The sequence below is a fragment of the Macrobrachium rosenbergii genome, chromosome 41, assembly GCF_040412425.1.
Source record: "Macrobrachium rosenbergii isolate ZJJX-2024 chromosome 41, ASM4041242v1, whole genome shotgun sequence".
In the NCBI taxonomy this organism is placed as follows: domain Eukaryota; kingdom Metazoa; phylum Arthropoda; class Malacostraca; order Decapoda; family Palaemonidae; genus Macrobrachium; species Macrobrachium rosenbergii.
In genome coordinates, this window is record NC_089781.1 from 7650013 (window position 1) to 7677695 (window position 27683).

The following is a 27683-nucleotide window of genomic DNA, read 5'->3' on the forward strand; positions in this document are numbered from 1 at the left end:
AAATATGGTACCAAGAAAAGTCTCCTAAGAAACTCAAAATTGTAGAATAATAGTGGAATCTGCTGTTATTACAGTAACCCTACTATGAATTTGAATGACGATTGTTATAAACTTCACAATCTCATTACTTATGTTTTGAGGGCAGCAAATCTTCATTGCAAATTTTTGGGGATAACTTCCGTTCCACTTACATTGCCAGGCACTTTCTGATGTTCGAAATAGGTAAATACAGCAGCCCTGTGACTGTGGTCTTGTTTTGGGTCTGTTTGTCCTGAATCCTAATTTACAGTCTTTTAGAACCATTTTCGGACTAGGAGAGAAATTTCCGTATAACTATTGTATACATTTTATCGGTGATCGTTACACACTAGTGAATAATTCTATACAGTAGATGCCTTAAAAGGTTACTAGGCCATATTCCTTTAAAACAGAATATTGAGTGAAAACTTGCAGGATTTGTTCTTCTATTTTTGTGTGTTGAATGTTTTAAAAGGTTTTAAAAAGCTTCCATACCTGGAGTGCGCAGCTCATGGCCTTTATATAGGTGCGAAATTGCAGTTTTGCCTCAGTTCTGAGCAGATTGTTCCCCAGTTTTGTCTGGTATACAGTTTGACAAGGAAGACCACGTTTCATTTGCATCCCATGACAGAGTACACTGACGAACCTTTTTCAAGAGTCAGTTTTGAGAGTATTAAGAACTAAAGAAATCTTCGTTATTTCATTATAATCCAAATTGTGAAAATCAGCAGTGATTAGTTAGCGGAAGAGACAAATCGATTATCTCAGAAGCTTTTCACCAGTTCTAAATGAAGTTTTGGCTGATAAGGTAAATTACTTAGGATAAAATATTGTGATCAAAGCCAGGAACCTACACACAGGAATTAGAGAGAGGATAATATATAAATTTGCTGATTCAGAACTTCCGTTCTTTTAAACAGAGTGGGGACTTCGTTAAAACCTCAGAATTCCTGCCCAAAGGTACCCTTATTTACAAGGACTTCTTCCCGTCAGTGGACCCCGACCATACTACTTGCTGTTCCAAGAGCTACGTTTCCTTCAGGTAAGTCTCTTGTGGTAAATTTGAAATGTGTGGCAGCTAAGTACCAGACGCAAAAGTACGAGTATATGACTGGGTAATGCGATCTGTGCGAATCGTGTAGCGTGTGCATATGCAGAAAAACAATATACGTACACACACTCACACACACATATATGTGCGTGTGTGTGTGTGTGTGTACATGAAGAGTGAGAGCAAAAGATTCATTCAGATATTAAGCCACGAATAGCCCATTAACGTCGTTCTTTCTACCCTGCTAGTAATTAACACTCAGAGGACTGGGATTCGAACCCAGTCCTTATAGAGTTAATACATGACAGTAATTGACTAACTGCGCTTGATGCTGAATGCTTTATTTACTAGTCCCAAGAGGAATCGTTGGAATCCCGGTCTGGGTAGTTGCAATTATTATAATTCCCTTTGGGTGCAAATGATTCCCGGGATACAGAGATTACGACATCAACGGCTGTTAGTGGCTTATTATTTGCAAGTGTAAAATGTCATTGGCAATATTTTTTACATATATATATATAATATAAATTACTAGAATAATGACATACGGTATTAGCAATGTAATGATAACGTAGAGATGCAAGACAAGGATATTTTTTCTTTTAATAAAAACATATTGGAAAAATGTTCAAAATAACTTAATATAAGAAAAAATTTGGTCTCCAAGATTTTCACATAACAGAAAACCATGTTTCCTGGAGAAACTGTCTCCGAAATGCTTATATTTATGTTTTAGGGAAATGTGCAGTAAGTTTGTAGTATATAGAATGGATTAATATTATTAATTTTATTCGTGATACATTTAAACTCTAATGAAATATTTTTCCACGTGTATCATGCACCAGAAAAGAAGCATCATTTTACTTTTGTAAAGGGAACATCGTAAAACCAGACGTGGCCTTACTCTCGCTGTAAATATTACAGTACTGTTTCACCCCTCAAGGGCTAACTCAGGAGTCTCCAGAGTAGTCGATATCGACCCCAGGGGTAAAGGAGATTAATTCCGGGCCGTCAAAGGTGTCGATAAATCCCTGGGGTCTGTTGAACTTTTTGGCCCAAAGGCTGACATTCGTATGAGAAATAAAAATACTTAACGTACTATAAAATAAAACCTCTGTTTACCAAAACCTAATGTTGCATTATTCATCGGTATTGTAGTCTTGGAACTGTAGATCATATCAGCCCTTCTCAGCTTTATTTCAAAAATCGTTTGTGGTAACAAGGCTGAGTTATACTGGTCACGCCTTTTTCTCTTCTACCTCCCCAGATGATTCTTATAGAGAAAAATTAAGGGGAAAACGAATGAATATTTACCATTTAATATAGCTGAATTCTTTATCATGATTTCATTTACTTTTTTTGTGCGTGCTCGAGGGTCGATGAGAGATCAAAGATTTCACGAATAGAAGGGGTCGATGGTCTAAAATGTTTGGAGGCCCCAGGTCTCTCAAAATACCGATGTGCCTCTCTCTCTCTCTCTCTCTCTCTCTCTCTCTCTCTCTCTCTCTCTCTCTCTCTCTCTCTCTCTGGGAATTAAACATCATTTTACTACAAGGTTATTTACCAATTGTTTTAGTATTTGCTGTTCATTCACTTTTGTCTCGTATATTCACACAACCTTGAGGTTTCTTGCTTTCTTACATTACCTAGTTTCAGTAAAAACTCGAGTATGACGCTCATTTTTTGTATTCTGTATTTTTAGGTATTAAATTGAGATAATTTTATACTTTTTATTTTAGTGAGGGTTTCACTGGTATTGCGTGATAATAATTAATGGAAATTTAGAATACAGAGAATTTCGCTAAAAACGCAAATAAAATCAAGACTAACTTCATGAAACGTGTAGCCTATGGAAATTATCATAGGATACAACAATCTTACGAAGACGGTTATCCTAGGTACGTTGTGCTTACCCTTTAGACTTATAAGTACTCCCTAACTTTTTCAACGCTGCCCTGCTTGGTTAAAGGTTAATCCATTTTGCCTCCTGTATTATGATCCTGGATGTACATTATGAACCAGTCTGCATAATGTTCCTTTACTAATGTTAAACCGAAGGCCAAGGCCAGGGTCTAGTCAATTTATAGATGTGTTGTGAGGTAGAAATAGCACAAGAGGTTACGGACTGGCTCTGTTTCTTGGAGGGTTGGCTATCATGCATGAAACTTCGATATTGACTGTATGCTTCAGATGTTATTCGCGGTTTGATGGTTGCATTTTACCCTTAGCTCTGGCTTGTTATGATCCAATTTCCAATGGACATATGATTGGTTAAAACTTTTTTCTCTGGTATTTTTGTACTTGCCCCGATTATGAACGAGAGGTGTGGCGCTTGGCGGTGCCAGGAGGGAGTAACCGTTGTCTTTTCTTCGCTTTACGTTAGATACCACAAGAATTAGGTTCAGTAATACAAGGAATTGTAACAAAAAGAATGCCAGTGTTATGTTGCCTCATGAGCATGGCCGTGTAAGCTGTTAGTATAATTTTGAACATTATCCTGTGATATTCAAGAAATGTGACAAATTATTAAGTTTCAGAGGGTACTACAGTACCTTGTTCCAGTATGTTTGTTCTTAAAACGAGGTTTGAAGGATCACAAACTGTATGCTGAAGGTTACGTTTCTTCTAAGATAAATGATTACATCCCATGAGTTATTGACTATTGTATACTGTTCGTTCGGTTAAGAGCAGTATAGTGCCTGAGAAATCCACAGAGCACGCAGATAATTTGAATGGGTTGGCTGTTTTTTTATGAACTTTCTCATGTTCAATAAAGATGCTCAGTTATGTTGCCACTCCAGTTGAGTGTTAAGTTGCATTTCTTTCGTAAACTGCATACTTGCCATCTCTCTAATATTAATTTTGCTTCGATGAATGCACTTCATAAAAAGATAAGTCTTTGTCGTCTAGAAAATTTCTATGAAACCATCGTTTTGAGCGTTGTTTTTTAAACGATTTTTGTTAACCTAATTTTTGCACTACACGTTAATACAAGTGTTGTCCTTCATTTTTCAGCGAAATTGTGCAGGAAGCAAACGAATGGTTAGGTAAACAGGAGAATTATGAAGTCGTCAATTGCGAGAGTATCATTTTGCCTCAGTCCAGCGAAGGCGGCCCTGTTGTGCCTGATTCGTGGCCAATATCCAGGCATCTTAGGTGAGTTGGTTTTTCTGTTATTCCTCTTATTAAATATTTACAGTATGTCGACCCAGTTTACGCCTATTATACTAGCAATTTTGTCTTTTCATGTAATCGATGAATTTATTTCAAGTTTTCTGTTAATGTAATACGCAGAGGTGTATCATAGTAATGGTTGCTCTGGCGCTGAATTCGAGTTTGTTGGTTGTTAAATTTTTCAAAAGCTTAAAGAGAAATTAATCATAATTTTAAGTCCCTGATGGAGACTTTTTCCATGAATACAAAATAAAATTATTGATAGATTTTATGTCATTTGATTTTCATTTTTCTCCCTCAGAGGTCTGAGAGTCTGGATAAAAATGAATGTGGCCGATGAAGCCCAAAACGATTTGCAGCAGAAATTGAAATTCCGATACCTCATAAGTTACCGTGACTTTAGTCCTATCTTCAACAGGAAGAGTATGTTTAATAGCAAATACGAAGATGCAAATGTTTTATTAGAGCGCATAAACAATTATTTGGCCGATAGGTCGACGGCAGCTCAAGTCGTCAGCCTTCAGACTTTGGTAAGAACAGTGACTGTTTGGTATTACACCTACGCCTTATTTCACTCTTTGTGAGTATTATTCTCTCTCTCTCTCTCTCTCTCTCTCTCTCTCTCTCTCTCTCTCTCTGGAAGAGCGTGGTGTCTTTTTTATCCTGTTTGCTCGTTAGTTTGAATTTAAGATAAGGCCAAATATAAGAAAAAAGTGATTGACGATGGTTACAGCGTATCAGGAGGTTGGTTTTCTCCATTAATCACGTCTTTTGTTACCAAGATAGTCCTTTTCTTATCGTATTTACAGTTTACCTTTTGCATTGGTGTATAGCGTCATGTCTAACCTTTATAGTTTACCGTTATAGTGCATGGTACATTATGCATGTTTTTGCTCTTTTCTGTTAGTTTTTTATCATACCGTTACGGCATATCTCATTTCAGCTCAGTCTCATTCTTATACCTTATTGCATTTATTCAAGGACACGCCAATGGTTGGCTTGCTGGACTTGGATGTCGATACAGAGAAATCTCGAATCTCCTTTTCCCAGCATGGTTTTACAAGGTAAGAGTATGAGGCTGATTTTTATGGCTTTCCTACAAGTATGGCAGTATTCACCAGCTAGAAAGGGGAAAAAATGTGTATAACCTCGGACCTTATTTGTTACTATTTTTTTGAGTTTTGAGTTACTGTAATTTGTAATTTTTTCTACGGTAATGTAGTTCTATCCTAATAATATTGTAGTATGACTGGAAAAAATAGATTTACAGTTTTATGAAGTTTTAACACAGACGGATTGCCCTTTACGCTCTTGCAAGTAGTGACATTTACTCTGTGAAGGACGCCGAAGAGAGTTAGAAAAAAAAGGCGGATACATTGATAATTGAAGAAGAGGCGGGTTGGGGAGAGATGGTTGACACACTTTTTCGAAATACGCAAAAAATGAGAACATCTGAAGGATTTCTTGATTTGCACACAGCATTAGGAATACTGAATACCTATGATACGTGGCAGACGATTGATTAATGTATACAACTTTTTCAGTAAGTTGTCGAGTATTGATCCATCTTTGTGCTATGTACACATTCATACCTTAGTTCGAGTAAGACAGTATTGATGTCCTTTCAGATATTTTATATGCAGTGGCATACACTGTAATTTATATTATGTATGACCTTGATAACAAGTGGTTACAGCATTATAGGTTGTAATTTAGTCGAATAAATGTGATCATCTATTGGAGACTATTACCTTCTTTGAGATGTTCATGTATTTGCTGTTTATTCAGTAATTTTAAAATGATGCAGAATTTTATAAGCTGAATAGAAAGGATTGTGGAAATGGGGTTATGTATGAAATATTGTGCATTGCTTTTCAGTTCAATAATTGTGTTGAATGATAAAGAATAATCTAATTGTAATACATTAATACTCGTGCATGTTTCACCCAAAGTGTATGTGATCGTGTACGTAAAATCTTGTAACTGGATGGAAAGACTGTGATTTGCTCTGACACTTCCAATAAATTACAAATTTTCCAAACGTATTATCGTAGGATTTTTTTTTAAGCTGTGGAAAAATGTTTTACTTCTTGGAATGGCGTAAATGTTTCAATATTTTTATGCGTTCAAGATGTCTCTGGATAAAGTAATTTGTTCTGCAAGTCGTAGTCCACAGCCAAAGGAGACATAACAAAAGCTTTTATTCATTGTTTATCGTATTTTATTTTCTCAGGATGTCCTTCAGCTTTTGCACGAAACCCTAGCAGGTGCACCAGTAACACAGCAGCCTTTGTTCTTTACATGTAATGAATTCTTTACTTTGTGAACTAGAATGCACTTACCGCAAAATGTTGAGTGCAAATTAATTTATATAGACTGATCTTTGAAGGAGATTAACTAATGGAGAGAGCTTTTTACTTTCAGTAGGGAATTTTCACTGTATATATCAGATTAATCAAGGATTTACCAACATTTCCAACCTGATTTTCAGACTGACAAACAATTTTCCCTTTTACCTCAAGTTGTAGGTCTTTGCTTTCTTAGTGTACTGTAATGAGAATTTTGTAATTCAGGCAGCTAGTTAGATAACACAGAGCAGAAATTCCTTACCTTGATACACATCCAAATTTAGCCTTCACATATACTCAACATAAGAGGTACCTTCATTGTTATCTTAGTTTATTTTCAAATAAAGTTCACACCACAAACATGTGTAATCCGTTTCAGCGAGATACAGTATGCCCAATTGAACTGCAGGTCCACTGTTAGCACTTGTTAACTTGTCAGAGGATATCACTAACCAGATGTTGTCTTCGGTCAGTTTATGTAAAGCTAGCTTTCTCTGTCTTTTTTCTAATAATTTTTTACTAATGCTTAAGGTAACTTTAGAAGTACAGTATTCAGTGAATTCTATTAAGCAGACCGCGAAGTTCTCAAAAGAAAGATTTTAGCAAGTTCCTTCCATAAGAGTTCATAGGATCGCTGTGTCCAAGATGCTTGAAATTCTTTAAGATAAACATAGGCTTCATAGGAATACAAAAAACTGCTCTTAATTTTACTTGCAAAACCATAAATAGTAGATTCCCTGCTGGACGAGAGCATTATGCACACACATTGATAAATATGCTCTTACAGTCCACCAGTCTTGCTCAACAACATGCAAGTTTATGTTGTGCGTTTATTTTTGTGTATAACTCACATTGCGTATTATTGGTTTGGTTTGGATGCCAATTATCAAAAGGGATCTCTGAGCATGGAAAAAGTTCTTCTGTTATTTCAAGGTACCAAGTAGATTCTGCTTGCCTCGGATTAGCAGTTACATATTTTCTTAAATAAAGAAACTGACAGAAAATAGTGTACGGGAATAACACTATCCTAGTTCATTTCTTCCATTAGTATACAACAAATGGTGTAGCACTACTGGGTGTATCCTAACATTTTGACATTTCTTTTCAGTGAATAATCAAAACATGTTAACCAGTGATGCAAGTTTAAGTTTTTTTAATTCAAGCACATTCAACTGGAAAGACACAAACCATTAGCTGAATTTCAGAAAAAGTGTACAGTACCTTGATTTTACACTATGTCAGAATTTAAATACCTGTATGCAATAACGCGTTAAGTCATAACCAGTGGTGTTAATATATAATATACCTTTACTCATTGCATTTCCTAACTTTTCAATACATATTCTAGGTTCTGTCGATCACTACGTCTGTTTTCTGTTACAAAATACAAAAGAGGAACCCTAGCCACTGTTGTTCGTCAGCCTAAAGTAGTCTTCAGAGACTTCGCACCAAGTCATTCCTCCGGAGGGTAATGTGGATCTGTTTTCTTATGGAGTGCTCATAATGTAGGGTCTGATATAGAATAGTTTAATTCATGACTTTTAATATTTCAGTTTTATATTTCCTGGAAATATCATAGTTTTTGGGCAATAACAAGGTTTTTGCTACATACAGTATTATAAATTTAAACACTGTTTAAAGTTTTGATATTTATGAGGTTTAAGTTTTTGAATATTGCTGTAATATCAGTAGATTTTGTAAGTTGCGGCACTTGAGTAGTGTTACTATCTCATAAGAGGGGACCATCTTCATAGGCCCCGTTACTTTTCTGTGAACATAGTTTTATTTTCTTGCTCCATTACCTTTCTTTGAACAGTAATTTGGTTTTCTTAAGGGTCTGGTTAAACTAGTGTATCAACACCTTTCAATACATTGTACAGTTTTCATAATATATTTACAGACATGAGCTACTTGCTGACGTCGTAAAGAGGGCATTACAGTGGACAGCAGAGAATGACGTTTCCATTCTTAATGTCCAGGTAAATGAATGAATTACCTAAGCGCAGACTGCAAAATTATTTTTTTTTTTGAGGGGGACTACTGTCAGTGTCAAATTTACCAGCAAAGTGCTTGTGGATAACAATGCTGGTTTACACTTTGCTTAATTGTATATATCTTGAATTATTTGAAATAATTTATGCACCATGAATCATGATTTATCAAAACTTGTACTGTAATAGCAGTTCCAGCTACAACTACATTTGTTAGATTTTAATGCCATATTACAATGTCACTCTTCTAGTAATCTGTCCTTCATATACAAACCATTTTTATTATAATATTTTTACAGGTCCTGCCACTTAGAGCCGGGGAAAGCAGCACTGCATCCTCCACATGGCTGCTAGAAAGTCCAGGTCATATCCCTAACAAATTCACTTCTTTCGTTCGTGTTGTGTATGTGACCTCCCCAGATGCCAGTGATCCCTTGATGAATAATACCACTGTGGAAGTTGTCCATCAAGATGACAATGAAAATGAAAACACTGCTGGTGATGAAGAGAACAATGAACCTACAGAAACTTCAGAAGTAAATGGTGATAATGAAAAGAGTGAACGTACGGAGGCAAATGAAACTGAAGGTTCAGGTGTGTTAATTGAAGGTGAGCATTTCATACTCCTGCACGTTGCAAAGTATATTATTGAAGAGAACTGTTGAGAACTAATGAAGAAAACTGTTGAGAACTTTAGCAAGCTGTGAGTATTATACATAAATTCACTAATGAACACTGACTATAGCTAATAGGTAGTTTGCATAGCTCCATATTCTGATACACTACATGGTAGAAGTTTGTTCAGTAACTGTAAATCATTGTTAAAATCATGCCAGTGTCTTGTAGTATACCTTATATATTACTTGCACAATTTATGACAGTGTACTGCAGTGAAGTTTTTCAGTATAAAATTGGCATTTTTAAGAACTGCCTTTCTTCTGTAAATCACAGAAACTATGAACGCTTCAGTTTTTTTCATTTTTAATTACTATTGGTAATTCAAAAGTTTTTTGTAACAAATATCATTAGTGGCTATTTAGCCTTCTTCTCAACCTAATTACTAGTTTTAAGTCGGCGTTTTTAACGAGCCTTTTCCAGGCGTTTCTTAGTCACTGAACGGTTGTTCATTTAAAATTTCATCATACGGTCAATTCTTTTCCCTTTTCCTCTTCTTCCTACCCAAAGAAAATTGAAGAGGAGGAAGAGGAAGAGGAATTTCATCTGTACATGACTTTCAAAAGAAACAAACTTCAGCGGCCCTTGGAGTAGTTTTTTTTAAATTTGCAAAACAGGCCTGATGCTTCACTTGATATTTGGCCCTATTTGTTGTTTAACAGCTTGGCTGGGTACCAAGTTACCGACCTCACAGTACTTCATGTTTAATAAAATATTGTACTGTAAACCATTTACTTATTCAAAGCCATGATCCAACTTCATTTTTTATGGAGGAAGATGGCTAGACTACAAAAAAAAAAAAAGCCCCATTAACAGGAATACACAGCAGAAATGAGGGCACTGACAAGGAAAATGGCTGATGTTTTGAAAAGATGTGACCATAGAATGTTAAGATTCACAACAGGAGTATGGTGGGAAGATCATTTTACAAATGAGGAATTGGAGAGACATGGTATTAAGTGGATGGAAAAAAGACAGTTTTACAGATAAATGGTCTGAATAAATGATGAAAAGGAATGAGGAACAGTTGGTTAGAAAAGCAGTAAATATAGAGGTAGAAGGATGAAGACCTAGAAAGGGTCCAGTAATGGATATAAAATTTAGGCCAAAGGCCAAGCACTGGAAACTATGAAGTCATTCAGCACCGAAAGGGAAATTGAAAGTATGATTTTAAAATGTAACAGGAGGAACCAGGAACAAAGGAGCTAGTTGATGATCTAGACCTGGTGGAAAGAGAGCATAGGACACAGAAAAATAGAGAGAACTAATTTTCCTTCTAACTGCATAAAGGATATACTGTAGCTGATGTAAAAACATTTATGAAGATATTTATTGTCTCTGTTTATGCTTTTTCTTATATCTTTTGTTCCACAGTGGTAGTTTTCCAGTGAGCTATGACTGATTGATTTATAGATTTTAGTCATACGTGCCAAGCACTGGGGTCTTTATGACCATTCAGCAATTGAAATCGAACATTGATTTAGCTAAAATTCATTAAAACTGTAAGTTAAGATAAAATTCACCAAAAAATCCAGTGAGCCATGCCTACTGTATGTAATACTGTATTGATAGTTTCATCACTGGTTTTCCATGTACATATTTTTACTTTGAAGTAGCACCTTTGTAAACATACAGCAATATATTGTCAAAAATAGACTTAGAAGTAAATTTGGTTGTTTGCTAGAGTTGATAGCTGTACTATAGAGCAGAAACATATATAGCAGTATAACAGCATCTATCTAGACAGATACCACAAAATAAATAATGATTTACCACTAAAGTAAATAGCTGCAAGGTACACTGCTTTTTAGTTTTCTGTAAAAGAAATCTACCGAGATGGCTTTGTCTGTCCATCCATACTTTTTCTCTCCGCCCTCAGATCTTAAGATCTACTGAGGCTAGAGGTCTGCAAATTGGTATGTTTATCATCCACCTTCCAATCATCAAACATACTAAATTGCAGCCCTCTAGCCTAAGTAGTTTTTATTTTATTTAAGGTTAAATTTAACCATAATCGTACTGGCACTGCTTTAGGTACCAACAACACAGGCCACCACCAGACCATGGCTGAGTTTCATGGGCTGTGGGTGAAAGTTTTATACAGAATTATATGCTGTACAGAAAACTCGATTGTGCCAAAGAAACTTGGGTGCATTGTTTGTTTTAGTTTAACATCAAAGTCTTTACAAAATTACATATGTTTTTGTGCAGTATTATGATTAAACAGTTTTTTTTTTAATTAATCTGCCGTGAGTTAAATCATGTTATCCCACAAGTTTTAATTATTCCCCTTTTCACTCAGATGTTGCTAGTGTGCCTGGAATGGTCACTCCAAAGGAATCGAGCATAGACTTGGATAGTTCCAGCCCTTTGCATGGTAAAGTATTCACTCCCAGGGTTACTGAACCAGGTAAGTTTCCCCTAATCATTACACTTATCTGAATGCTTTTAAATGGCTGTATAGTTATACTGTATATGTAATGTATTAGGGATGAAGCCCAGAACATTTTGGCTATGTCTATTCAGCTCCACCATTAAATAATGAAATTATAAAGTGAAGAGATTGATAATGTGATACTGTAGTTTAAAACATCCTATTGATAATGTTGAGAAGGAAATTTTTAAAAACAACAATTAAATACAGGAACCTAAAAACAGTAGGACATTGGTATACAGTACCCCTAATTCCCAGAGTATCAGCTCCATACCTACCCTGGAGGTATGTGGCACTGGCTTTTACAGTACTTCAGATAAGACAAACATAATTAACCAATTTCTTTAGGAGGCCTTGCACTGAAGGGTGCACACAGTATATGTACTACATAGTACTGCTTCAGGTACACTACTTTAATATGCGGCTATATCCTGGAGGTATAGCTGCATATTAAAATATCTAGAGACAGTATGTAGTACACTGTAGGCACACAGTGCAAAACCTTCTAAAGAAATTAGTAGAATGAGTTTGTATGCCTATCTGAAATATCTGCCTGGGTCTGAGTCTGTCTTGGAAATGAAGTTGAAGCAATTATTGGGTTACTCTAAACTTGGAATTGGTAAAAAAGGGATTTTGACAGAGGAAAAATCTATTTCTGAGGAAGGTCCCGTGTCACCCGGTGAAATTCCATTACAGCACGAATTTCTAGGTATAACAATGCTAGATATACCAGAGAAAAAGAGCTTTCAGGAAAGCTGGGGTTACTACCCCCAGTCGACCGTCTTTAGAAGACGTCGGTATAATGAAGGGTGAGTGAAATACCACTACCACGGAAATATACTGAAAGATCTCTCCTTATCAAAACCCCAGAAAAGAGCGGTGAGCCGTTACAGCTCCCACACTCAACACCCGCCAGGACGGCGACACCAGCGCCACCTACTTCATTCCATGCTAGCACTAACCCCAGACTTGGCATGTGCAAAAAGGGGAGGGAGTACTAGACTAGACAGGGAGGGTCACCGGGTGACACGGGACCTTCCTCAGAAATAGATTTTTCCTCTGTCAAAATCCCTTTTCTGAGTTCAGTCCCGTGTCAGCCGGTGAAATAGTGATAGAGAATCATGCCAAGACTGCTACTACTGGAAAACAAGGGGGGGGTAACCTGAAGAAAAGGCAAAATTGTAACGAAAATAATTTTAATTAAAGAATCTCTTCCATGAAGCAAGAATACTTAAAAGTAAGGCAACTTAATTTTAAGGCACACCAATAAACTTAACACTACAAAACACTGGAGGTCTCCTGACTGATGGGGAGAAAACCTCAAAAATCTTAAAATTACTTAAAAGTAGTGAAACATGAAATGTGCACAGAACAAGAAATACAACTTTAAAACTATATATGTAAACTTAGGCTTAAACATGTAAGAGGCAAGACTAATGAAAATAACACACGAATTATCCGGGGTGCGTGGAGCCAACAAAAACTGTCCAGTACCCATAAACGAAACAATTATGGCTAATCAGGTTACAGTTTTCCATCATAAAATACAAACATATCAATATGAAGAGCTAGGCAGTGAGGCATAAACTACCAGGAAAACAAGCAGAGAAGCAAATGAGGTAGGCGGGCGGGGGGGAAAAGGAAAGGATATAATTATTTAATGTGGGAGATGACACTTCCACTGCTACAGTAGAATATTTCAGGGCTTGAGTGATTTTAAATAGTGGCGTTTAAACACTAGAGGTGATTTCCAACCCGTATATTTTGATAACTCTGAAAAGTCCATATTATGAAAATAATTAGTAGAAGTAGCCACTGCTCGAATATCATGAACTTTAGGAACTGAGTCTGGGTTGGCTTGTTTAATGAAATACAGAATCTGTTGTCTTATACCATTAAGGGAAAGAGTACCACCTTTCTCCCTGATAAAAAAGAGGACCTGACTTACTCTGTGGAGTTCTTGAGAGATAAGATTTAAGTGTATGGACTGGACATAAAGATTGATCTTGAGGAAGGGCACCACCTTCCAGGGAGACCACCTGTCCTGTGGGTCTTCGTTTTTAGCTAAAAAACTAGGGTCAGGGAGAGGAGGACTTTTCCGGATGGGAGGAAGTTAACAAAATTATCACCTCTAGTGAGAGCTGACAGCTCTGAAATTCTAGCACCTGAAGCCAAACTAAGTAAAAATAAGGTTTTCCTTAACAGATCTTGATAAGAGCAATTTAAGTTATCCAACTCTGACGCTAATTTAAGGACGTCATTGAGAAACCAAGTAACCGAATGTGGACGTGATACTGGTCTCAGACGAGCACACATGCTCTGGGGATGGATGAAAAATAAGAATCTGTAAGGTCAATTTTAAAGCCGTAAAGAAACACTTTCTTCAATGCCGACTTGACTGTGGTAATAGTGGCGGAGCCAGGCCTTTCTCAAACAGTGACCTAAAGAAGGAAACTCCTAAATTAGTCGTCATAATTTTGGCTTCAGATGCTTTCAGGAAGGAGGCTAACTTCTTGACTGCTGAGTCATATTGCCTAATAGTAGAATCTCTTTTATCTGATTCTAAAAACAGAGTGTTGACAGGGTCAATGTTTGCTCCCTTTTGAGCTGCGAACTTTATAAAGTCCATAAAGCTAGGGCATCTTGAATCCTTGAGGAAGCTGACACAGTCTTGGTTTGTACTGTCTGGGTCCAGAATGGGCTTGGGAATCGAAGACTCCTCAAGCCCAGTTCCTGAAGGAGAGGGGAACCAATTGCTCTTCAGCCAATAGGGGCTACCAGAGCTGGTTGACCTTTGAATGTCCTTAGTTTGTGTAAAACTTTCAGCAGCAAATTTATTGGAGGAACAGATAAATTCTCTCCCAATTGTTCCAATCTACTGTCATTGCGTCTGTGGCGAACGCCTGAGGGTCCAGGTTGGGGGCTACGTAACAGGGGAGCTTGAAGTTGCTCTCTGTTGCGAACAGATCCACTTGGAGTCCCGGGACCCGGCGGCAAATCCACTGAAAAGATTCCGCATCCAGGGACCACTCCGTCTCCAACGGAGTAGTCCTGGACAGGGAATCCGCCCCCACGTTCCGGACACCTGCTAGGTGGGTGGCTGACAGGTGCCAACCGTGCTTGTTCGCCAGGGAGAAGATAGCTACCATTACTTGGTACCTGATTTGGAGCCGCCCCTGTTGATGCAATGAACCACCACTGCGCTGTCTAACACCAACCTGATATGAATCCGATTGGGAGGGCAGATTTTCTTCAGCGTCAGAAAGACCGCCATGGCTTCCAGGGTGTTTATATGGAACTGCTGAAACATTGTGGACCACGTTCCCTGTACTTTTTGTTTTGGTGAATATCCCCCCCAGCCGCTTAGAGAAGCGTCTGTGTGGATAACTAGTGCCGGAGGGGGAAACTGAAGTGGGACTGTTTTGGACAGGCCCTTGACTGTGGTCCAAGGCCGCAGCCTTGTCTTTAAGATCCGAGGGATAGAGGAGACCCTGTCCCTGAGCTTGGTGTTTGCTCGGCTCCGCCACACCCTGTTTATGTCCTTTAATTTGGCTTTCAAGAGCCAAATTAAAGGACATAAATTGGAGAGACCCGAGGACCCTTTCCTGGGACCGGCGGGATGCTGACTGATTTTTGAGAAACCTCTTGGTGAGAGATGCTATCTCTCTCCTCTTGGAAGGAGGGAGAGATAACGTGTGGGAGGACAGGTCCCACTGAAGACCCAGCCATTGAAACCGAGACTCCGAGTCAGGCGGGACTTCTCCTGTTCAGCTGAAACCCAATGACTCTAGGAAATTGGTGACTATGGACGTGGCTTCCTGACACTCCGGCACAGTTGGAGCCCAGATTATCCAGTCGTCCAGGTACGCTGCTAGGGAGATTCCTTGGGACCGGAGCTGCTGTACTACCGTATCCGCCAGCTTGGTGAATATCCTGGGTGCAATGTTCAGACCGAAGGGCATGACCCTGAAGGAGTAGGCTTGGTTCCCGAGTCTGAAACCGAGGAACTGAGAGAAGTTCCGCGCAACTGGGACGTGATAATAAGCGTCTGAAAGATCGATAGAGGTGGTGACGGCTCCACGCGGAAGTAGAGTCCGGACCTGAGCTACCGTAAGCATGCGAAACTTGTCGCATTTTATGTAGAGATTTAGACGCGACAGATCCAGGATCACTCTTAGCTGATCGGAGCCTTTTTTGGGAACAGTGAATAGCCTGCCTTGAAATTTTAGGTGCCTTGCTTTCTTTATTGCTCGTTTGTTGAGCAATCCTTTTACATAATCCTGTAGGATTGATGTGGGTGGCTGGTAAAATCTGTTTGGAGGGGAGGATTCTTGATCCAGCTCCACCCCAGCCCCTTGGACACAATGCTGTGTGCCCAAGGGCTGAAGGTCCATTGGTCCCTGAACCAATACAGGCGACCGCCTACCTGCGTTTCTCAGTGGGAGGGAGCGGGTTTGTTCCCTCTACCACGTCCTCTCCCCCTTGGGGTGGTGTTAGATTTTCCTCTGTAGGGGGCCTTGCCCCTTCCTCCCCTTGCCACCCTGTTGAGGCCATGAAAAAATCCACGGCCTTCATATGTAGGGTTGTATGCTGGTGAGGATACATAGGAGGCGCCGCTGGTTGAACCAAAACATACTGCTGGGGTTGGGACTTAGAGGTAGATGGCTGGGCCACTGCCGAGACCGGGACGGCTTGAACCATCGCCTGATGAGGCCTCTTATGTCTCCCTGAACCTTTTTCCTCCTCTCGTCTGGGGCCGGCCGATTCTGGGGTCTTGCGCTTATAAGTGGGAATTCCCCACCGAGCGCGAAGACTCTGATTGGCCGTGTAGCTTCGGACATGACGGATGTAACCTCTCCTTCAGGGAAGAGGTTAGGTCCCCAGATTGAACTTTTAATGAGCTTGTTAGGCTCGTGGCGGATTGTAGCGTCAGCAAAAATAAATTTTCTACATTCCAGCCTAGCCATAACAAACTCATGCAAGTCTAACTGGAAGGACGCCAGGAAAGACTTAGCCAGGACCTGGAAAAAGGGCTCGTCCGAGCCGGAGACGGCAGTAGCCTCGGTAAGACAGCCGGAGCTCAAGGACCGGGCTAACTTAGTCCGGGTCTCAAACTCCGCCTTTAACAATGATTCCGGCAGCTTAGGGAGTTGCTCGCTAAACTGCGTGGAAGCGCAAAGAGGGTCCAGCTTGCCTACAGTGAAAGTGGACGGGGCGTCCACCCAGAACTCGTTACTTCCTGGGAATACCAGGAAGTAGGGTCTGTTTCTCTCAATTGAGGAAGGGGTTCCCATCGAGGCATGCTCTGGTCGTGGCCAGAGCAATTTTGTCCATACAAGGAGTGGGAAGATCTTCACCTAGGGTGAACATCGTGAAATTGCCCTTGAAAGGGGTCAATTTTGTGTTCACTGCCTGCCACTCCGTCAGAGTGCGAGGAGAGCCGACTGGGCTTGGTCTCTAGGGATGATGACAGTTTCCTAGGAACCTTGTCTGACCGAATCCAGGCTTCTTCGGTAAGCCTCACGAAGCCAGGATAAGGGGGCAAGAGATCAGGGGGAAGAACTCCAACTCCTCCAACCGTCTCGTGCCCAGACCGTCTAATTGTGAGTTTGCCATCATGTTGGATGGCCCGGAGTGCTAACCGCCAAGGGTTTCCGACATCAACGGCGGAGGTCCAGTGTCGGGGATAGAGTACTGCGGTTCGGCTTTAGGTTGGCGAGCCAAACCTTCCAGTACACTGTCATAAGTGGCAAACTTTTCTGAGATCTTCTCAAATCTCGAGTCTAGATCCTGCGTGAACTGTTTGTACAGTTCAGTGGCCAGGGCTTGTGCGTCAAAAAGAGGCTGGGGAGGAGGGCTTGATTTTGCCGCCCTCTTACTCGCGCCCTTGCCGGAGGAGCTAGACTTACTCCCGGAGGCTACGGTCCTGGGACCTTAGCCTTGACGGGGAAGGGCAATGCCTTCTTAGAAGCCGAGGACTTATAGCCCTTCGCCTTCCATGAAGTCTTCAACTTGGGGATAGCAGACGGAGCTCTATCACCCAACGAAGAAGACTTCACAAAACCTGAAAAAGATGACATAGATGAATCAGGGGAGTTAAACAAAGAGGGCCCGCCCCAACATCCTCACTTACCTCTCCACTTACCACCTGGTCCTGCTCCCGTATTCAGGTTCCAAGTCGAGATTTAGTGCGGCAACATCCTCCGAGACCTCAGCGTACAAAATGTCCACTTGAGGTGGCTGGGTCGCATCAGGATCTGCTGGATAATAGGGGTGGCAAGTTCTTCCGAACTGCTGCGCGCCACCCGTGCGCCCGGGGTAAAGCAGGTCCCTCAACCTGGCGTCGGGACGTAGGGCTTCCCGACGGAACATTTCTGCCGAACCCAGCCACCCAGGCCCGGAGGGATTCAAGGCAGACTTCTTGGAATTTTCATCCGCCTGCAAGGAAACCTGTGGTTAGTCAGGAATGCAAAGACCGACGGAGGATATAACCAACGTAACGTATGAGGAGCATGGGCGGAGGAAAGAAGACTTTCACTTACCGACTCGTCTTGGATGGTTGAGGAGAGAGCGAAGCAAACCTCACAGCCATCGGGGTGCCAAACAACCAGGTCGTCTAGCCGGACCGCACAACCCGCGTGGGTCCGCACACCACGTGCCGTAGGGTTGTTGAAGGGAGGCGGTACACACGGCTCCTCACAACGAACAGTCTGTAAAGGTAACAGTACATGAACCTCACACTCTAAGCAAAATAAAGCCGGCAAGGCGGAAACTCAACTACAACCGAATACTCGGTGTAGAAGAACTAACAATTTAAACTGGGCCAATAAGCTTTAAATGCATCGAGCGGAAGTTTAAGGATTCATACCCGGAGGACTCCGGGAATGAAGGAACGAGAAACCATGAACCAACCATAAGGGCTGCCAGAAAATTAGTGGCGGAGCCCCAGGTGTGGGACCGAATCACGTATATGGTAGAACAAAATAATAATAATAATAATAACAATAAACAAAATTAACAATGATGGTAACCCTCCGGGGTCTGTATGCTAGTATTACATAGAACCATCTCACACCTATCTCCGCCAGAGAAGCGAATGGGTAAAGGAACAATGTTCATAATATCTGGCGGGCCACACCTAAACCCAAACTTCGTGAGCCGATGGGGAGACGAGGCGAGACAGGATCCGAACACGCTCGAGCAAACGAATCACCCACCCCACCACAGCGAAGCTGGGGACGTCATGGGAGGGAGCGAATCCCTCAACCAATAGGAGAAGTCCCTGACTCGGAGAAAACGCCATCTAGCGTCACCGCACGAGTCGCAAGGCTGAGGGGGTAGTGGGGAGGGTAGGCTACCAGAAGGAGAGGAGACAAGGAGAACATGATACCTGCTCAACTGCAACCTTCCTTCCCAAGGAACTTGGAAGGGAAGCCTACTCAGGGAGCTACACAGCCCAAAGCCCAACATCTCCTAGGCGTAGCCTAATAAATCCAAACCTAGCATAGTTTAGGAGGGAGAGAGGGTGCAAAAGGAGAGGAGTGACCAACAGGGGAGAGAAATTTTGTGCCGAGCCAGCAGGGAACGAGCAGGGGATAAGAAGGCGACTAGCCTAGAGGAACACGTCCAAAGAACTCGATTCCTCCGAAAGGGGGGAAGAGGACTAAGGGGCTCACTCTGACCCTCAAACGGACCCTGAGGAACAGCAACAAAACTCCCTCAACCTGATCTCCGCACCCAGGGCAAGAGAAGGAGCCCACACTACGACCATCATACAAAAACAATAAAATAAAATTACGTTCACAGGAAGTGTAGCCTACCTCGAGAGTAATTCAAAATATTTATTAGGCTCATCAGAGGCAAACTACACAACCAAAAACAAAAAACAAATAAAATTAAAAACATTAACCTAAATTAAGAGCACCATCTTCAAGAATAACATAATAGCCTATGAGACTAAATGAAAAGGAACCCGACCTGGTGGGGGGTACAGGATGGGGCAACTCCCTATGCAAAACAAAAACTAAAGTGGAGGGAGAGCCACCGCACGGAACCACCAGGAAGGAATTCAAGGGCAAAAATCTAAATATATATAGCGACTGGGAGAAAACTCCGACCGAAAGAACAGAAGGAGTCGCCTCGCGCTCGCCATGGCTGATAGGGGACGCCGTGGCGCATCACGAAGATCCCAATATTTATGAAAATACGAGACCAAAACAGCCAACAATAGATCAAAAGCCCCACAAGAAGATGGTACTTAACTTAGAGATGGAAAAGGTGCTCGAAGCCATCGTAGATGAAGAAAAACAAATCCAAAATAGGGACGAGCACACAAAAGAAGCGAACGAATCACGTGCTAGAAAATGGAATGAAGTAGGTGGCGCTGGTGTCGCCGTCCTGGCGGGTGTTGAGTGTGGGAGCTGTAATGCTCACCGCTCTTTACGGGGTTTTGATAGGAGAGATCTTTCGAGTATATTTCCGTGGTAGTGGTATTTCACTCACCCTTCATTATACCGGCGTCTTCTAAAAGACGGTCGACTGGGGTAGTAACCCCAGCTTTCCTGAAAGCTCTTTTTCTCTGGTATATCTAGCATTGTTATACCTAGAAATTCGTGCTGTAATGGAATTTCACCGGCTGACACGGGACTGAACTCAGAAATGTAAGTTCTGAGTAAACATACCATATGCACCAGCATATAAGTTGATCTGACATATAACTTGACTCCCAAAGAATCTGGATATTTTCACATCCAGACACATAAGGTTAGGGTCCAAAAGAGTAGCTTGAGATTTAATTAGTTGAATCGCAATATAAGGGAGTTGGGAAATGAGTTTTAAATCTTGTGTGCACAAAGTCAGTTTGGTCAATTTGGGTAAGTTAAGAGTTGGAGTCTATGGTTTTGTGGACTATCTCCATCCCTGGTAAAAAAAAAAAAAACTGCCTCTCTGCCTATGAAATAGTTATGAGATGACCAAGGCAAAAAATTGTCAGTCTTCATATTTTTTCATTAAAAACAAAAAGGGAAATGCCATCTATCAAGTCAGTTCTGCAAAATGAAAACACAGTGCAGAACATTCAACTAATTTAGCAGTTCTTTCTGTATTGTATGCCCTCACATTTCCAACAGACCCTTCACAAACAGGTACAGAGTAGAAATACTCAGTAGAAATAATAGCCTTTGAGTAGTAGAAAGAAAAAATATCTGGATGGGCTTACAAAAATCAAAAATTAATAATTATAGATGAGATTAGTATATCTCCATTACATAATTTAGGTGGTAAAACCCTCTCTTATGGTATTAATGTCTTGCAACTTTAATTTTCCAGGAGGTTTATGTAGAAAGGCAGAGTGGGAAACTTTGGATATGACTGTAGACAGAATAAATTCTTGGACAGCAGCTTCACAAGGAAATATATTGACAATTCATACTCAATATGTTTACTGTAAAGGTATGTGCTTATATATCTTTATTTTAATAGCATATGGGTGTTTAGTATTTTGCTTGTACTAAGATATATATCCCAGTGTAATAAAGAGCTCAAGTTTGGTAACTGTCTCTTTATGTGAGGGTATCAAAAGGTTAGATCTGTAATTTAGCCATATTTTCAATTGCAATGAAAATTTGTAGCTCTCCTGTTTTATATGATTTGCAGTTCATATCCCAAGAGCAGCTGTGTTACTGTGCTAGTCAAGTAATTCTTTGATGAAAATTTTATTCAGTAATTTGTGGTGGACACTAAAACTTGAGACACTCGCCTTTATTGAACCCTTTGAACTAACACTCTTAAACATGAGCTTCATTAAGGGGATTCATAAAGACTAAAAGCTAATCAGTAGGCTGAAAAAATAAAGTGCAATTCATAACACCATTTTTATGGCTTATTTGATGTACAGAGAAAAAATTCAGTTCATGACAAGTGGTACTCTAGTGTTAAATTCCTACTACAAATACCTTGAGTTTTTTTATGCTTTGTTTATAAAAGAAAGGATATATATTTTCTAGTTATTGATTCTAAGAGTTCGCAATATTAAATACATTTAAAGTCCTGTAATTGCACAAGAAAAAGCCTCTTAAGTTTTTGTGTACTATTTTATAGTAAAATGTTTACAATCATAGTTTTGTAACTAGATGACACAAATTTGTTTAAACCTCTCAGCATGATGAGCAATATATATATATGAGCTGCAATTAGTTGAGATGTGTTAGTGGCTTGATACTTTCAAGTTGAAAAATAACTGGAAACCTTAAACCTATATTACTCTTGGTGCAAATAAATCATGGTTGTTACCTGTCTGGACTTCGTTAGCATGTTACTCATTAGATCACAAAAGAAACCTATAAGTAAAACTTCTCCAACTCAAAGTTCTTGCCTTAAGGTTATTTGAAGGTCCAGGACTAAAATCTTTTAGTTAGCAAAAAGCTTTTAACTGTACAATTGCAACTGGTTGCTGCTAACAGAATATTCAGGAGAGTACACTAAAACCTCTATTTCTGGGCTCGACCTGTGTCACCCAGTGAAATGGTTCCAATAGCACATATTTCTAGGTATAAAACCTCTATATTGCAACCTATTTGAATCATAGGCATAGTAATTTTATATTAGTTTTACACCAAATGTTTTTCCCCAAATACTCCACAGGGTAGTCATATAATCCCCACTTTTACACTGAATTATGTTGCATGAAAAGTAATAAACAGAAATAAATGCCTGTTAGTATTTCAAAAAACTGAATCAACAAAACTATCAATTGTTATCTTTTTCACTAAAATATTTGCCATCACAAATATTAGAAAAATTTATATTACATACAGTGCTGTGTATTCTGCCATTTGTATTTAATTCCTGTATTACTGTATACTTAAATTTTTTATTCACTATAAGTCTGTGTAAAAACATTAAATAATATAGTACGCAAACTTCATACTATCCAATTTATCAAAAATAGCCTTACTTTTATGCAGACAGCCTTTCAGTTACACCAATCAGACAAATCCTGAAAGACAAAGACACTGCTACTCATTCTCAACTATTTTGTCTTTAGCTGTAGGGAGACAAGCTGGGAATTTGAGCAGGGTTTTATATAGTTAAAGGCACTTTTATGAAAAATATATTTGTTCCTATGGACATACAAAACACCTTTTACAATATGAGACCTTACCATCAGGTGGGAGGTAGTCCTTGTCAACTGACTGGAGTGAACGCCACCCAGAAATGTCATGCTCCCAGTTGTGCATGCAATCAATCAGGGGATGTCATGAATCCTGTAACCTCCCACTCTGGTGAAAAGGTTAATCAGAGCAATAAAGCTCTGCATTACAGGATTGGTGTTTAGCTATGGAAGCAATATTGGAGAACCATGAAATGCCCAAAAGAGAATTTGAGGAGTAAGGCAGCCTTACTGGTTCACAAGTAGCTACCTTCTTAAAAGGGATAGAAGAGGAAGATGCTTTTTAATCACAAACCTAAGTTTGGATGCTAGAAGTGCAGGAACTTGTATCTAACCTGACCCAGCTTACACTCTGGCCTAGATGCTGATCCAGAATGGAAATAGGGGCTACAGAGTGAGTCCAGTCACTCTATTCATCCCCCAGAATTAAGTTCTAGTACTCAGGCAAGATACTAGTCTGTCCAAGCTGAGATGAATGCCTACACCACCTGGTAGGATGAGGAAACAGATGCCTACAACATGACACCTGCCCTCACTGCCTAGAAGCACCACAAAGATCATGTGATGTCCTCAGAGGAGCCAAAAATTCATCGTGTACTCTACAAAACCAGAGAAAGAGGTGTTCCTGGGCACCTCTCCTATGCTAACCTAAGACAAAGAAAAGGAATTGGTAATCCAATCTAAAAGCCTAGGTCATTCATGAATATCTTACAGCTTACTGTACAAAAGATGCAAAAAGCATATCATCCAGAGTCACCGGTCAAATTCTCAATGGGAAGAGTCAGAGAAGAAAAACTCCATCTCTAGTCCAGAGGCTCCACTTCACACGAAGGACGAGGGGTAAAAACAAAAATTCCTTTAAGACTGGATGGGATGCCAGAAAAAGCTCCTTACTATTATTTGCTATGGCCATGTTGGTCAAATGGACTGTCTTGAGGGAAAACTCTCAGTCAAGTCTCTGTCCAAAGGCTAAATATAAGCTAGACGAAGAAGGACCAATTTACCTCCCATCTGAGAGAATCAGTGAAGGAAAAGCAAGTCCTGAATGACCTGTCCAGTAAGAAAACACAAAGTTGGGAAATCCAAGGTCTCAGGACTCGAGACCAGCTTGCAACTGCGAGAAAGCCACATACAGCCTAGCATAAGATAATCAAGCCATACAGCCTAGCATGAGAGAAGACAGTCTCAGCAAGAGTGAATGATGAGTCAAGGACTCCGACTAGAGGGAGGTTTTCTTGTGAATCAGCAGCAGTGGATACCACTTGACCATCAGCCACAAGAAGTAGTTAGTCAGTTAGTGATCAGCTCTGGAGAGAGAGAGAGACTCTGATCATCATGATCAAGTTTGTTGCTTTGAAATTTTTCACCCCTACAACTTCACCAATGCTGTCAGTTGCTTTCAGATTTCATCGTCATCTCTTCTACAAAAGACAAGTTATTATTATCACTCAACCCTGGCCACAAAAAAAAAAAGTCTGTTCCCCTGTCATTGCCCCTCCCCCTTAAAAATGAGAGAGAAAAAAGTCACATTGTAATAAAATGGGAGCTCAGGTCTTGAGACAGAGTATTTCTATTTGATTTATTACTGTGATAGCCTCAAGTTTGTATATACATCCTGTAAATAATTTTTTTTCTTCTCAGCGGAGATGAAGTTGCTCGTATGGCAACAGTTATGGCAACAGCACAAAAGAAAGCGCTTTAAAAGTTTAGTCAATATTGTTAAAATTGTGCATTAATGAGATAGTGCTGAAGGGTAGTGTTCTTGGAACAATGGCAATTGGTGATGAATGGTTTTTTAACACATTAATTTAACCAACTGGTAACGACAATAATTGTTGTTACTGTTCAACATGAACACAAACATATGAAGCAACTCGAAAGGGCCCTAAATTTTTCAGTTAAGGTTCTGGATACCTGAGCTTTGGAATACAGGTAACAGTGTTTAGTGACACCCTTCTCTCCTGATGCAAGTCACAGAAGTGCTAGCTCTGTGACAGAACAAGAACCCATGGGGGGCCGGGTTCTACAGACGCTATTTCCTCCTGAAGTGCATCAGTTTACAGATGCTTCAGAGAAGGGCTAGAACATTTTCCAGGATTGTTCTTGGAGGATTTTTTTCCTTTGGACCCATCTGATCTGTAGGCCAGCATTCTGGAGTGTGAGAACTATTGCTTTCCTGCAGGTTTCCAAGAATAGTTGATAGATTACTTGGTAGTACTTTTGTTACAGCAAAGCCTTAGGGTACCTGAGCTAGTCTGCCAGCCCATTTCCCAATGGCAGACAGCCCATCCACGTGTGCAATTGCAAATGCTGCCGCGCAGAGTGCAAAGACCTCATCTCTGCTTGGCAACGTACCCTTAAGGTTTTGTTATAACAAAAGTACCACCAAGTGAATTACCAACTATTCTCAGAAACCTGCAGGGAAGCACTGGTTCCCACACTTCCAGAATGTTGGCCTACATAAAAGATGGGTCGTAAGGGAAAAACCTTCTACGAGCAATCCCAGAAAGTGTTTTAGCCCCCTCCCTGAAGCATCTGTAAACTAATGCATTTCAGGAGGAAGTAGTGTCTGTAGAACCAACCCCTCAGGGGTTCTTGTTATCCCGTCACACCACTAGCACTTCTGCGACTTGCACCAGGAGAGAAGGGTGGTTGTGGAGATTTAAAGGTGATGCCAGAACATTTCTGTGGTAGAGCAGGAATATGCCCTATGAGAAGACAGGTGACCGAGGATAACCCTTCAATTTAGATATTGCTCCTGCTATACGACGAGTATCTGCATACTGTACTTTCCTGGATTTGCTGTGCTTATTAAGCATACCCTAGTACCTCTCTTTTAATCAAGAGATGCAATTTCCATCCTTCTGTCCTGCTTGTTCGAAGTAGGAGGATTCTCTACTGATGCAGAAGCCCAGAAGAAACGTCAGGTGGGAACCTGATAACCATATGAAGACTGTCTTCAGTTTTGAATGGCAAAAGCGACAGCCCTGGAGCAGACAAAAAAAGGAGAAAACCTTAGTTCAGATACACAGGTACTTCATTGTACATTTCTTAGAACTGTGTAAGTGTGTACTTGTTACATTTCTTGCAACTGTTTAAGCATGAAGTCATAGAGATTACTGCACAGCTTGTGCCATTCCATATTTATAGAGAGAGTAAGCAAGACATACTCCTAAATGGTTAGGATTTGGAGACCTATCTCAGCTTCAGTGGCTCTCTCTTTTGAGAGAGGTCTCTGTAAAAAAAAAAAAAAATTCAGAGACTGCTTCTTTATAACCTCTAGCACCTTCCTCCATCATATCCTTCAATCAAGGCTTGAGATCTTGGAGAACCTGAAGGGAAAGATAAGAAGGTATCAGTATCTGAGAAGGGCAATGATGGTAGATCAGTATCTGGGAAGGGCAATGATGGTAGTCTCGATAAGACTGTGGTGGTTACCCCACAGGCTTAAGAATCCAGGACGAGCAACCTTTAAAATGTGGCAGCTGAAAGTAATAGCATAGTTACATAGTAATCTTACCTACCCATTCTTCCATTTCCCTTCCATCAACCATAGCTAGAGGGGGAAGGAAGGGTGGCAAGTTTTCCTCCTCTTCCTGGAGTAGAAAAGCCTGGGATATTGGTTAAGTTTAGGAAAGTTGGTTTCTTCTAAACCCAAGAGCCTGAAGGTATGGCTATAGATCACTTTAATGCCACTAAGGGTTGACATTATACAGTAGGGTCCCCAATTATGCGAGAATTTGGTCGATCTACGCCTCACAGAACTGGAAAATCGCTGATTTCGATGCACATACCTTATGCGAATAATTCCATTACAGCCAAGGCAAACAACTTACCCAGTCAAACTTTTTTACTACCCATTTTCAATGCTTTCTATGTACTATACTTCATTTTTTTTCTAATATGAAATTGTTCTTATGGATAAATAAAACATTAAAACACCTTTTTAAAGTTTTAATAACTTAGTTTTTAAAATTACACCCAGGATGGTGACGACTCCGACCCGCAAACAACGCCACCATTGGGTGCAAGCGTATGCTGTATGATACGGTCATTTCCTGGTGTCAAAATCTAAAAACCTTTCTCTGCCAAAAAAAACTTTGAACTCCTCTATTTCATCCTCTGTGAAGAGTTCTTCTGCAGAAGGAAGGTTTTGAGAACCGTTTGAGATTTCAGGGACTGGCAGATCATTCGTGTCTTCACTCCCGTTAGGCGTAACAAAAAGGTTATGAGCGCCTGACAGTTTGTTTTGATTCAGGATGCAAAGATCCGAATAAAATCTAAATGCTTGGTTGGCACTCTGAACTATCTCAGCCTTCCTAACCTCACACAAATCTGTAATGAAAAATGAAAAAGAAACAAAAATTGAACTTGATATGACAGTTCCTAATGAAGTTTAGATCGAATGATTCTCTCTCTCTCTCCCTCTCTCACACATCTGCTTTTCTGTTAATCACTTTAGTATTACTAATCATTTTCATCAAAACCTATTTCAACAATTGAGAAAAATAAATGACCAAATGCCAAAAGCTAGTCAAAGCAAGTTAACCTAGACAGAAAAAGTTCTTACTTCATGTTCAGCAATGACAGATTTCAGGTTGTCGACTGCTGCCAAAATGGAGGACACAGCACACAATGAAAGCTCCTTAGGAGCAGCATCCTCATCTGTTGGCTGCTGCCGAGGTTCTTGTTGAACAGTGTCGTCAACTGCAGCGGCACTCATTATGTCTTCCTCCTTTGCTGCTTCCCCTTCAGCATGGATTTCTAGGAGCTCGTCCTCTGCAACGTCACCAAAACCTGTGAAAAAAATGAAAACTTGAAT

At 40.3% G+C, this 27683-nt stretch overlaps 1 protein-coding gene and 1 long non-coding RNA gene across 9 annotated transcripts in view; one reads left to right on the forward strand and one right to left on the reverse strand.

Moving 5' to 3' along the window:
• Nucleotides 1–27683, forward strand: part of LOC136826599 (uncharacterized) — a 65067-nt gene that overhangs the window by 27886 nt on the left and 9498 nt on the right. The window contains exons 2-11 of one of the 3 annotated variants that reach the window (XM_067083834.1): nt 939–1060; nt 4085–4225; nt 4545–4773; nt 5225–5307; nt 7940–8059; nt 8492–8570; nt 8882–9191; nt 11560–11667; nt 21019–21141; nt 27459–27595. In XM_067083834.1, the coding sequence (XP_066939935.1) occupies nt 939–1060; nt 4085–4225; nt 4545–4773; nt 5225–5307; nt 7940–8059; nt 8492–8570; nt 8882–9191; nt 11560–11667; nt 21019–21141; nt 27459–27511 (1368 nt within the window). In that variant the 3' untranslated portion in view covers nt 27512–27595. Of the gene's footprint in view, nt 1–938; nt 1061–4084; nt 4226–4544; nt 4774–5224; nt 5308–7939; nt 8060–8491; nt 8571–8881; nt 9192–11559; nt 11668–21018; nt 21142–27451; nt 27596–27683 lie in introns of those variants that run through there. The other 2 variants (XM_067083833.1, XM_067083831.1) reach the window with 2 other exon arrangements.
• The window catches only part of LOC136826602 (uncharacterized), a 46044-nt gene continuing 45066 nt past the window's right edge, over nt 26706–27683 (reverse strand). For 2 of the 6 annotated variants that reach the window (XR_010849660.1, XR_010849659.1), the window contains exons 8-9: nt 27432–27658; nt 26706–27196 (exon numbers count right to left, since the gene is read on the reverse strand). This is a non-coding gene — a long non-coding RNA (uncharacterized lncRNA). The remainder of the gene's footprint in view (nt 27197–27431; nt 27659–27683) is intronic. The other 4 variants (XR_010849662.1, XR_010849661.1, XR_010849664.1 and 1 more) reach the window with 2 other exon arrangements.